The sequence below is a fragment of the Rhynchophorus ferrugineus genome, unplaced genomic scaffold (assembly GCF_030347505.1).
Source record: "Rhynchophorus ferrugineus isolate W39M unplaced genomic scaffold, kcgeb_rfMv2 rfM5, whole genome shotgun sequence".
Taxonomy (NCBI): Eukaryota; Metazoa; Arthropoda; class Insecta; order Coleoptera; family Curculionidae; genus Rhynchophorus; species Rhynchophorus ferrugineus.
The window spans coordinates 26878422-26890124 of NW_027472584.1; the positions used below are offsets into that span (position 1 = coordinate 26878422).

The window sequence follows — 11703 nt, forward strand, 5'->3', positions numbered from 1 at the left end:
ACATCTTACTTAAAAATATAACTGTTTCATTAAGACGCGCATAGATGTCGTCGCAATGAAAATAAGTTAGTATTTTTGAATAATCATAGCCACGTGGTGTGATTGGTATTGATTATATCTCTCTCTGTCTAACACTAGCCAATACAGTTGAATTTTATTTTTTTCTAAAACTTTAAGAGGACGTTTAAATTTTAAAATGATTAGGACTTCCTTAAGTAGGCTTTGTTTTTAAGATATCTGTTGACGTATGGAATGAAAATGAATGTTGCTCGGTTGTCTATGGCGCTTGGTGATTATTGAACTTAGGCGATGGTTGTAAACTACAGTATACAATTTTTAGTTAAATCTGTTTGTGTTTACGTCGATTTAAAGTGACCAGTCAATAGTTTTCTCTATAAGTTGAATTCAAAATTTCTAAGTGACTTATTGTTAAAATAAAAATATCTACTGGTGTCAATATTTATATTTATAATAAGATTTTAACTCCTAACATTTACAGTCAAGGTTTTTACATGTTTAGTTATTTATTTTGTGAACTGTTTTAATGATTTAACCATAAATATAATTGTTACTGGTAAGTACTTCCCTAATATTATATGTTTTTTAATTAAATCAAATCGCGTTAATGATGTAAAAAGAAATTGAAATTATCAAAACTCCATTCCTTGTCAGTTTTTATTCATGTCCTATTGTAGACGATCATTTATTCTTATGTAGTAGTGATATTCAGGTTGAATTCACAATTAAGTATGCTGAAGGTATATCTAGATCTAACAAGGTGAATATAAATAAAAGCTATGTAGGAATTGTCAATATTCGATGTAGATTGTATTTAAGTACCGATCTTACGTTGTCTCGTAAACAATTCAAATATAAAAAAATAATCCCCAACACAAGGAGTGTATTAAAAAAACTTTATATAATATGTCAAGTAATGCAAAATAAAAATTGATTCCTAGTATTAGCTCTAAAGGCAAGGTATAGTTTAACATTCCCTTTCAAATGCCATATATACCGAAATTTTACCATATCTTTGTGGAGGTTATTTAAAAACAGGAAGTAATCAAAACTTTTTTTTTAATTTTTAGTCGAACATTTTCTCAATATTTATTTAGTGTAGAAGTAAGTGATACGTTTAGTAATCGATCCGTGTTTGCTTATTAAAAACAAGCATTTAATCTTTGATGTTATCATGTATAGATTACTGTTTATTTTCATATATGGTATCTTTAATATTCATGTATCATGAAGAGAACATGTTTACTTTAATTGGTTAAATACATTTTATAAATAATTGATTTATTTTTATTATAGTCAAGAATTTTTTACATTTTTATATAGTGGTAATATGGTTATCTATGATCATTTATGATAAAGAATGTTCATTAAAAATATATACTAAAATGTGTAGCGATCCACGGGTTCATTATCTGAGATATTTGTGACAAATACCATTATTTACTCTATTTTTCACAAAGCAAGATAGTTTTATCAGAGCAAATATTATAGAAAAATCCTCCACCACTGTATTACCAAACAAAATAAGGTTGTTCGCAAACATTGCTATCGTCTTATCTGACACTACAGTTAATTTTTGCATATTTATATGTATAATGTGGCAGCTAAACGTATTTCCTGAAGAGAAGATACTACAGTAGTTAATTGTGTGTAAAAATTATTAGATCTTTACAATAAATTTATGCGATAAAATACCAATTAAATAGAAAATTGCGATATTTAATTGTTGTAAAAATGTGGAGAATTTATACTTATTGAAAGATAAGTGATATTTTTAAAGCAGATTTTTTAACGAGTTTCTAAATAAGGTTCGTATATATTATTCTAAATTAAAATCTGGTGCGTAAGAAGATCCATTATATCCTATTTGCAATAATATTTAACATTAATTTAACGCTTGCCAGGTTTTTAAACATTTCTGCAATAACAGTTTTACTTTTATTTCATAATCGGGTTTACTCAACCAAAAAACTGCAGACATTGTATTTTTTTTCATTGTTCGATAGAAATCAATTATATAAAGTACATTTAGTAATATATTATTCTTGTGTTAATTTAGACCAAACAAATTAACGGTTTTAAATAAAACGATTGGAATATTGGAAGCGTTTAGAATTAATCATTTTTGGTGAATAATATACTAAATTCAAGTATTTCCGGTTCATATATAAATATTAACAATAAAAATGTGTTTTGAGTGATTTCTAAAATCTAATTTCTATGCCGATTTCTTTGAAAGTATTTCGTTCATAACAGGATTGTTTTCTACTTTTATTGTGTGGTAAAATCGTATTTTTACTTGGGTTATGATTTATAGTGATTTTCTAATTTATCTCTCCAATGATTTCTGTTGTTTCGAAAACTATTTCTAAAATTCGTAAAATCGACTTTATAACAAATCAATTAAGCATATTATACACAACAATATTGTTTCTTAACAGAAAAGTACATAAATCATAAAAGAGCAATGAAATTATATGTGGGTGAGGTGTTCTACTTACACAACACCATTGTACAGTGATAAAATTAAATTATCTAAAAATGTCGTCCTTGATAGCTTACAAAGCCAAAACAAAGGAGTACGACAACGATTTTAAGACAATCGGTATACCGGTATATCCAATATGTTATTTATTTTACCATATAGTAATATCTCAGATTTCTTTTCATTTGAATTTCACGCAAATCACTTTCTCTTTCAGAAAAAAAAGCCAAAAGGAATGTATCATCAAAAATAAATGTCCGAAAGTCTGAGTTATGGAATCGGAAGACGCTTTGAGATATTATATAGATGAAGTTAAAGATACTCAAAATGATATTAGGAATTTAGATGAGGAGGAACATATTTTAAACGGTAAGGGTATCATTTAGGCGTTAATAAGCAATTAAATGATTATGAATTTCTTTTGAAATACAATTTTTATTCTGTCATTTGTTTCATTAAAAGAAAAACGATTCATTCAATTCAAGACTTTCCTTTTATTTTAGCTAAGAAGGAGAAAGTTCAAAGGTATCAAGCTACCTAATTTCTTTCTTTCAAGTTTTAAAATGAATTGATTTGCATCATCTGTTTAAATTTGCTAATTCTCTCTGTGATTTTTTCAATCAATATTTTGGAGATGATTTTGGTTTAGTATTAATACTTATAATTATATTTTGTTGTATTGGTACATACTCTCATTTTTAATGATAATTTTGGACATTTATGGTAAAATAATCATTTTATTACTGCACATTACTAAAGTATATATACACAGATTATTGAGATAATTATATTTGCTTACTTTCTTTCCTAGAATTATATGTTGGATACCATATATATAATATGTAAATAATTTTTGGGGGAACATGTTATATATTATTGGTCAAAAATGTACATTCTATTCTATTTAGTAGTTTTTTAATATTAAGTGCTTGCATGTATCTTGATCAGTGAAGAATCTTGACTCTTAACGAATATAAGAAATTTTGAACAGCTTAGAAGATAAAGAAATTGAAATTGAACTGTTTCCAAGCGTTTACATGCGATGAGAAAGATCGTAAAGGAAGAAAAATTGCTACCACACGAATTCGCTAAAAACTTCCCAGCCCAAGAGCAAAAAGTCATGGGATCACAAAAGTGTACTGTGTTACAAGCTGCTAAAAACGAATTAACTGTTACTGCAGAGAAATTATTGTAAAAAATACCAACAATAGCGAGTAACAGACCTTTTGCATGACAACAGTTGGCCACAAGTTACAAGACTTTTGAAGGGTACATTGTTACAGTTTGAATAGAAATATTTGCCTGCTCCCAGCGTATTCATCAGACCTAGCGCCTTCTAATTGGCCACTTATTCAGGTTGAAGCAGCATGTCTTGGCTGACACACTGTTTCTATATGCTGAAAAAGTACGAAAATGGATCAACGGTTAGATTTCGGCCAAACCAAAACCAAACCACACATGGCGATACTGTCGACACAGTTTCTCCATGTTGTCATAAAAAGAAAAAGATGTTGTAGGAAATGATAGAAAATATTTTGATTAATGTATGTTGTAACGATTTTTCTCATTAGATGACTTTTGCAAGTGGAAAAAATGGTCAGAATACATGTAAGCACTCAGTATGAGTGGATGTTTCTAATATGGGGATTGCAATTTTTAGAAGCCGAACAAGCTCTCGATTTTCTTGACAAAGTAGGCTTAGGGAATTTAAGCCATATTCATCAACAGGGCAAAGAAATACCGGAAAATGCTCTCCTTGATTCCGTGAAGCAGAATCACCTGACCGAAAAGCAAACGCAAACTATCAGGTCGCGTGTAGCAACTTTAAACAAGAACACCTTACGTAACAGGCAACCGAAAAGGAAGCCTAGACAAGATGTTCGAGATGTTGCTTGGAATGTAGAAGTGCGTTTGTTGCTTGATAATCAAAAATGTGTTTCTATGAACATATTCGATTATTTCTAGACGTCCAGTACAGGAACTCGATCTAGGAGTGCAACCCCCGACTCTCTTGATTCCGAGGAAAATCCTAACTCTCATAACGAGGACCTTACTTCAGACGAAGATCAACAATTATCTTCCTTACCACCGTTGTAAGTATTGCGCTTCTTATGTTGTATTAAACTGCTTGTTATTCAAAGGTTATGTGCCAAATTCAAAATATTTTAGACTTATTTTCAAAGAATTGCCACTATCAGTATTTGTAACACATTTTTATTTCGGTTTTTCACTTTTTTGATCCCTATGGTGTTCCAAAAAGTGGAGGTGTTGTAGAAAATTACGAAAAAATATGATATCCCAATACAGAAGAGCTAGTTGCGCTAATAGTGGGTATGTTTGTTTTGTGTTGTCTGTTTAAGACTAACGCTTTCATTAAAAAAACATTAAGGGCGGTTGTTCAATGTTTGTTTTTGATTAATTGAGTAGTAATAGAGTATCCAGTAAGATGTTGTAATAGTTGTGAGTGATTTGTGTCGTTTATAGTCTATCCAAAGAAGATTTGTACTTACGTCATCTAAATTTATTACGTCAAACCGTCGCAATGTTGCCGTATCAACTCTCAAGTTTTAATTTAGCTTGACTTTGATATACAACAAAATTCTAATCTAAATAAGATAATTAAACAAAAATACTGCTATCAAATATAATTTATTTTAACATTATTTTGTTTTGACATTATTTAGTTGTTTATAGTTTAGGGTTGTGTTTGATAATATTTACATTGAATTCTTTTCTATACCACCTATTAGTTAGAGCTCTAGGCGGGTTTCTAGTTGGATCCCCTGGAGGTCTAATCCACCTAATTAACAATTGTATATCCAAGTAATATATTTTACTTTCATTAGAGAGCATAATTACCTTTTACGCATAGTTATTGTATCCTTCGGTACAGTATAATTAATTTGTTCTCTCAATACCTGTGTTTCCAGCATGAAGTGCAATATATCTGCAATGAATTATTAATAAATGTTATGGGTATTAAAATTAATCAGTTATTATTCCAACGTTTATCTTTTTCCATCAATGTTGTCATTAGACTATTTTTATTATCATTTTGCCATGAACCATTGGGTATATTACCATTCTGAAATAGCCATGTGTCATCTAATCCATATCCGGAAGTTCCTTTAAAATAATTGTATTAAATTATTAAATTAATATTTAACAGTAAATATGTTTACCTGTCTACTGACAAAAGGGGGCCCCAATTATTTGGTTCCTGTTCAAAGTAACTGATTAGACACGCAATATGTTCTGACGGGCTTTGAAATTTTCAATCATAGTAATAATTGTGTCTCTTTTTAACTAGAGTAAAATGAGAAGGAAAATATTGTCTGATTCTAAAACGAATTTACAAATTGCGGCAGACGATATATTAAACATCTTGATGACGTATGTACAAAATAACTTTGGACAGACTATATTTTATGTTGCCGCCTGACAACAGAAATTGCAATCAATATTGAGAATAAATCTCATTAGAGAATGGGATCTGAACGAGCTGACGAATCGTTACGAATACACTACCACGCGTTTTATTTTTAATATTCGGGAACAAACGGTATTACGAGGTGATAAATCGGTGTTAGACGGCGTATGAGCCATTGGCACGAAGTGTTTTCCTCCTAACTAGTCAGTTGATGGTATTGTCATAATGTTTATGATGCGATGAAATTCGTGAAATTCATTGATGACTTTCGGATGCATAAATAATCTGTTATCATGCCCGACCATTGTTCAAAAATTCCTTTGAATTTCCAAATCCAAAACAGCGATACATCTTTATTGTATGTTTCATCTTTTTTTTTTGTGGGCTATTAATGCGTAGAATCGTATTGAGAATCGAAAAATCTAGTTAACCATGCTAAACAAATGGTTGTTTACTAAATAGTGAGCTTCTTATTTACATAATTATTATTATTTAAAAAGTTAAAAACTAAAAACTAGAATATCAGCAAGCAGCAAAAAGAATAATGGAAATAGATGTGTTTTGATGTACACAATGATGACAAAATGGGGGAAAATGAAGAAAATTGCGTACGCAGAATTCTTTTAAAACTAGAGATTTCATGGTCATAATTAAATTACAAGATTTGAAGATAGTTACCGCTAAATGGTATGTTGAAAATTGCTTGTTTAGTGATCAGTAAAGTTCCAAGAAAGAGTAGCGGTAACTATTCAATATTCAGAAAACAAAATTACAGTTATATGACAACCTCTTTACTCACCAGATTCGCCAATATGCGCCTCCAGTCAGTAGTAGAGATTAATATCGTTGTTTTTGATGATATTCATAAAGATAGCTAGTTGAACCTATTTGAAGTAAAAATTCTCGTACCTATTTTTCTATTCTCAGTTGTTATTGTTTTGTTATGAATATAAACAATAGCAATAAAGGAATTTAAACGAAATTGTTAATACATATAGGACTTATTCATGTTGTAATAAGAACACATTATGTACGTTTCATTACTCATTTGCATTATCTTTTGCGATGTTACATTTTCGCATTATCTTTTTATTTTATATCGTTTTCAATTGGAACATTCTTTTAATCGCTTTTATGAAGACATGCTTGCTGGCGTGACTTGACAGCCGTCATATTAGTTCGATGAAAATCATTTTTTTTATTCTATTGGCACGCAAAGCTTTAATAATCGCTATGATACTAGCGGTGTTCAAAAAAAGCCGGTACAATATCGAAAATCCTCCTCCCTACTAATGCTTTTTACTTTTATTATTTTTAGTACGTCTGAACATCCCCCGGCAGTAACTGCGAAAAGCAAAATAAAATGGACCTCCAGCGAACCTTTGCAAAACAAGAAATTTACTAAGCACGATAACAAAGGCGATATAGCACATTTGGGTTCCGAAAATGTCGTTTTAAAGGGATATCAGCAACTAACTGAAAATGGATCATTACCGAGGCCACAAAGGGAGAGAAGCGGGAGTGATCCAACGACGGAAATTCATTTGAAACAACATAAAAATCAAGTCAGTTATAATCAATTTGAATTTCATTGTTTTACTTTTGAAATAATTAAAATATTTTATAATAACAAATATAGCTTAGGGATGCCGAAAAAATATCGATATATGTTTTTCAAAAAATATCGATATTTTTGACCGATATATCGATATTTTTGTTAGCCGATATTTTTCATTTTTTCAAAAAAATTAAATATATTTCTTAAACATAAAAAATTATTTTTAATGAACCTTTTAAATTGTATATATCGTGGTACTCAATTGTAATATTTTTTAAAATATCGATATATAGAAATTTTTCTCGGCGGCCGGCGCCCCTAAGAGCGCTTATTATATTTGATCATTAAAGAAAATAATACTTCCAGGACATATTCAGTGATTCTGAACCTTTCCATCCTCAGTTAACGAGGACCAATGTAGTCACAACACATAATAATTGTAGCTCAGTATATATTAATCCTGCAGAAAACAATGAGAATGTTTCCTTAAGTTTTGAAGGAGTCATTAAACAAAATGACACTAACAATTTTGATTCAAGTGTGAGTATTGTTAAAAAAAATTAATATCTTATTAAACAGTACATTTCATATTACTTTAAAAAGGAATGGGAATTGGATGAAGGTGTGTATATTGAAGAGTTTAGTGATAGTGAATATCAGTATTTAAAGCCATTTTTATATGTGGAACTAGTTGCCATATTTGATCATTATAAAATAAGTTATCATAAGAAAAAGGCCAGTAATAAAAGTAAAGGTAAATAAAAAGTAAATTCCCTAATTAAATAACTAAGTGTTTATTTGACGTTATCGTAGGTGGAAACGTATTTGGAGTAAATTTGACCACTTTAGTAATGCGCGACCTCCATCATCCAACGGATAATTCGATGGTGCCGCAAGTATTTCAACGCATAGTTGATCATTTAAATTCGAGATGCATCAATGAAGATGGCATTTTAAGATTGGCTGGTCAAAAACAAAAATTAGAGCAACTCTGCGGTGAAATTGAACAGAAATTCTACAATAGCCCATCCTATGTCGAGAAGCTATTGCGGGAGGCAACCGTTCATGAACTTACCGGCGTTTTGAAAAAACTCCTTAGAGACTTGCCAGATCCGATATTTACCATGGAATTATTTGATATGTTCCATAAAACAGGCTGTAATATATACTAATAAAATGTGATATCAAATAACTAACAATCATAAATCTATTTCAGCTATACCGAATTCAGAAGACAAATTAAAGGCACTAAATCTATTGGTACTTATGTTGCCAATTGAACATAGAAGCACCTTTAAACTTCTTCTCCGATTTTTTTTAAACATTATTGAACATGAAAAAAGGAATAGGATGGGTTTGCGCAATGTTGCCATGATTACGGCCCCATCTTTCTTCCCGCCAAAGTTACTTTTACCCAAGTATGTTTACAACATATTAATTTGCCTTAATCGTTTATTTTGATACTCTTTAGAGACAATCGGAAACATATCGACAGCAAACTGTCAAACGAGGAATTAGCGAAGCAAATCAATGGTGCGGCGGTTTGTTGTTGTATTATGGAAACGTTACTAAAGGCTGGAGATAAATTATGGACTGTTCCAAATAATTTAACTTCACAGGCTAGGGAAGCGCAAAGAAAAGCACAAGAAAGGAAAGATATGGGGAAAGATAGGAAATTAGTAAGTGTATGATTTAATTTCTTTATATATGAGAGGGTACATTCGATAGCTCTATTTTAATAAAGTAAGAGTAAACAATACACAAAGCATCATTTCTTCTTTAGGTAGTACTAAGAAATTTTCTTAAGATCCAGAAGTAGGAGTATTTATGTAATAAAGTAAGGAACATGTATCATTATTTAAAGATTGTTTGAAAAGTGTAACATTACTTTATACAAGATCAAGAGTGCTCTTCAAAGAATCTTTTTATTTGTTTGTATTGTTGGTCATGGATATTTCCTTGACTTTTACGGAAGAAGGTGGCTTGATAATGTTGTCTAGGGATATTCTAACACTCTGTGTTCATGCAATTCATTTTTTCATTTATTTTGAATAGGGTACTGTACGTCAAAAATAAGTGTTGCTGTGTATTGTTGGTGGCATAAATTTCATTTAATAGGACGACTAACTTTTTATTTTCTTTATAGCGGTCGGCTAAGACGAAATTAGTAAGAAGCAGTACTCAGTATGAGCCTGGCGCAATGAATATACCAAGAATGAAAAAGGACTTTTTATTTAATATTTAGACTAAGTTATTAACTCATTCCTTATTGTTATACACACTCGATTAGTGTACTTAAAATATTCTAGTGTTACGGTTTTTGGCAAATGTGACTACGCAAATACAAACGATAAAAAATAACTGATGTTATTCTGAGACTTCTTAAAACTTACTGATTACTTAAACTTTTATATTTATCAACCAAATGCCCTTATAATATCAGGAAAACAATAGTATTAAAATTAGTCTATTATAACTAATTGTTGCTCACCAATATTCTTTACATTGTGATCGTAACTTTATTAATATTTAATACCTTTCAGAGGGAAAATAGTTTTTATGTATTTTTGTGCCAAATAAAGACATTTTAAATTATATCTTGTGTTTTATTTGCTTCGAAATATTTCAGTGCATTTTCATAAATTAAAGCCCATACTCTTAATCCACTTCAATCCTTCAACCGTGTCACTTAAAGGTGTATATTCTAGACCAATCCAGTCGTCATAACCGTTCTTCTTAATAGTCTCAAAAATATACGGATAATTAAGCTCACCCTTTACATCAGGTTCATTTCGATTCGGAGACTGAGCTATCTGTACATGTCCAACAAATTGTTTCAACTCTTCTATTGTGTGGGTGATATCTCCCTTGATTAATTGCAAATGGAAAATATCCAGCTGAAGTTTTAAATAAGGACTATTGACAGTTTTAAGAACGTTAACAGCTTTTTCATATGAATTGAGATAATATTTGGGAACTGAATATTTATTTATCGGTTCAATTACACCCAATATATTTTCTTTTTCTAGCAATCCCACGGCATATCTTAAATTGTTGATAAATGTTTGATCATGTTTTTCTGTTATATCTCCTTCAACTCTTCCTGACATAATGTGAATTCTAAAAATATTTCAAAATAATTTTAAGGAATTTTGATTGCGAGTGATTATGCAACTTATCAAACAATTAAGGCGGTATATATGCGTAAAACTTTAAAATCATTCACAGATAATTAACATGCAATAAATTCATGTTAAAACTTACTTTTTTGCACCTAATGCCTTCGCATAATCAATAGTAACCAATAGGGTTTCTTCAAATTCCTTTTCTTTGCCGGGAATAGCCGCATAACCGAGTTCGCCTTTTGTTACATCTCCTACAATTGCAACATTGTACAACACCACAATGTATTCACCAAATTTGGCTTACCTGTGAGCGTGTTAATTAAAATTTGTTCAATACCGGCGGAATTTTTTGCTTCAACCACCTCTTGTTTGGAAAATCCATATGGAAATCCTGTTTCAACGGCTTTAAAACCAGCTTGTTTTGCAGCTGCATAACGTTGGAGCAAAGGTTTTTCTTTAAAAAGGAAAGCCAAGTTTGCGCAAAATTTCGACATCTCTGGAATGGTTGAACTAACCGAAGATAATGAGCATATACATAACCTTAAAACAAAATCAATTTAATATACAACCGAGATTGTTTACAAATTAGATAATGTCTCTCTATTTGATAATATATAATCTAGAAATTATTTTCAAGCTTACACTATAACGATGTTTACATAGTTAAATTGTAAAGTCATTCTATTTGAAAACGAAATAAGTGGTATTAATAAAATTTTTGAGAACCTGAGTTTATTAAAAGTCACAACATCGCTCATTGAAATGTTTGGAATCATCTGCAATTTTTATGTACTCTTTTTGTTTTGCAATGAAATAAATATCAAGGTCATTAAAAATCTGGTTAACCTTGATTTAAAAAAAAAATTTAAATGTGCTGCCCTCTTATAGCATTGATGTTGATTTAAACTAGATGATATTTTAATATGCCTAAGACGCGTTTAGAATAAATATATTAATACATTCGGTCTTTAATAAGTATACTTTAAGCATAGTTATGAGAGAACAAATTACGATTAAACTTTACGGATGCATTTGTTGAAATGAAGTTTTAATTTATGTATAATTGGTTCTCACCATTTTGTCAAGA

At 30.2% G+C, this 11703-nt stretch overlaps 2 protein-coding genes and 1 long non-coding RNA gene across 13 annotated transcripts; 1 reads left to right on the forward strand and 2 right to left on the reverse strand.

Moving 5' to 3' along the window:
* Window positions 1-217: 217 nt before the first annotated feature.
* Window positions 218-10086, forward strand: conu (Rho GTPase-activating protein conundrum). Of its 10 annotated transcripts, XM_076405921.1 has the most exons (13): window positions 240-574; window positions 2721-2872; window positions 4164-4408; window positions 4469-4596; window positions 4742-4834; window positions 7252-7498; window positions 7858-8031; window positions 8095-8245; window positions 8305-8649; window positions 8708-8909; window positions 8963-9170; window positions 9275-9328; window positions 9638-10086. In XM_076405921.1, the coding sequence occupies exons 2-12, from the start codon at window positions 2776-2778 to the stop codon at window positions 9308-9310; spliced, it is 1926 nt and encodes a 641-aa protein (XP_076262036.1). In that variant the 5' UTR covers window positions 240-574; window positions 2721-2775; the 3' UTR covers window positions 9311-9328; window positions 9638-10086. The 10 variants fall into 10 exon arrangements, with proteins under 10 accessions (XP_076262037.1, XP_076262039.1, XP_076262033.1 ...); XM_076405922.1 differs by lacking the exons at window positions 4742-4834; window positions 9275-9328 and having other exon boundaries at window positions 218-289; window positions 341-574; XM_076405924.1 differs by lacking the exons at window positions 4742-4834; window positions 9275-9328 and having other exon boundaries at window positions 226-289; window positions 341-578.
* On the reverse strand, window positions 5137-5634 carry LOC143197454 (uncharacterized). The gene is made up of 3 exons (XR_013006006.1): window positions 5585-5634; window positions 5363-5450; window positions 5137-5303 (listed from the first exon to the last, which is right to left on the reverse strand). It is a non-coding gene; the product is annotated as an uncharacterized LOC143197454 (long non-coding RNA).
* On the reverse strand, window positions 10077-11461 carry Gip (hydroxypyruvate isomerase-like protein Gip). 2 transcript variants are annotated; one of them, XM_076405945.1, is made up of 4 exons: window positions 11343-11461; window positions 10921-11156; window positions 10756-10867; window positions 10077-10611 (listed from the first exon to the last, which is right to left on the reverse strand). In XM_076405945.1, the coding sequence occupies exons 1-4, from the start codon at window positions 11390-11392 to the stop codon at window positions 10128-10130; spliced, it is 882 nt and encodes a 293-aa protein (XP_076262060.1). In that variant the 5' UTR covers window positions 11393-11461; the 3' UTR covers window positions 10077-10127. The 2 variants fall into 2 exon arrangements, with proteins under 2 accessions (XP_076262060.1, XP_076262059.1); XM_076405944.1 differs by having other exon boundaries at window positions 11259-11412.
* Between the last annotated feature and the right edge of the window lie 242 nt (window positions 11462-11703).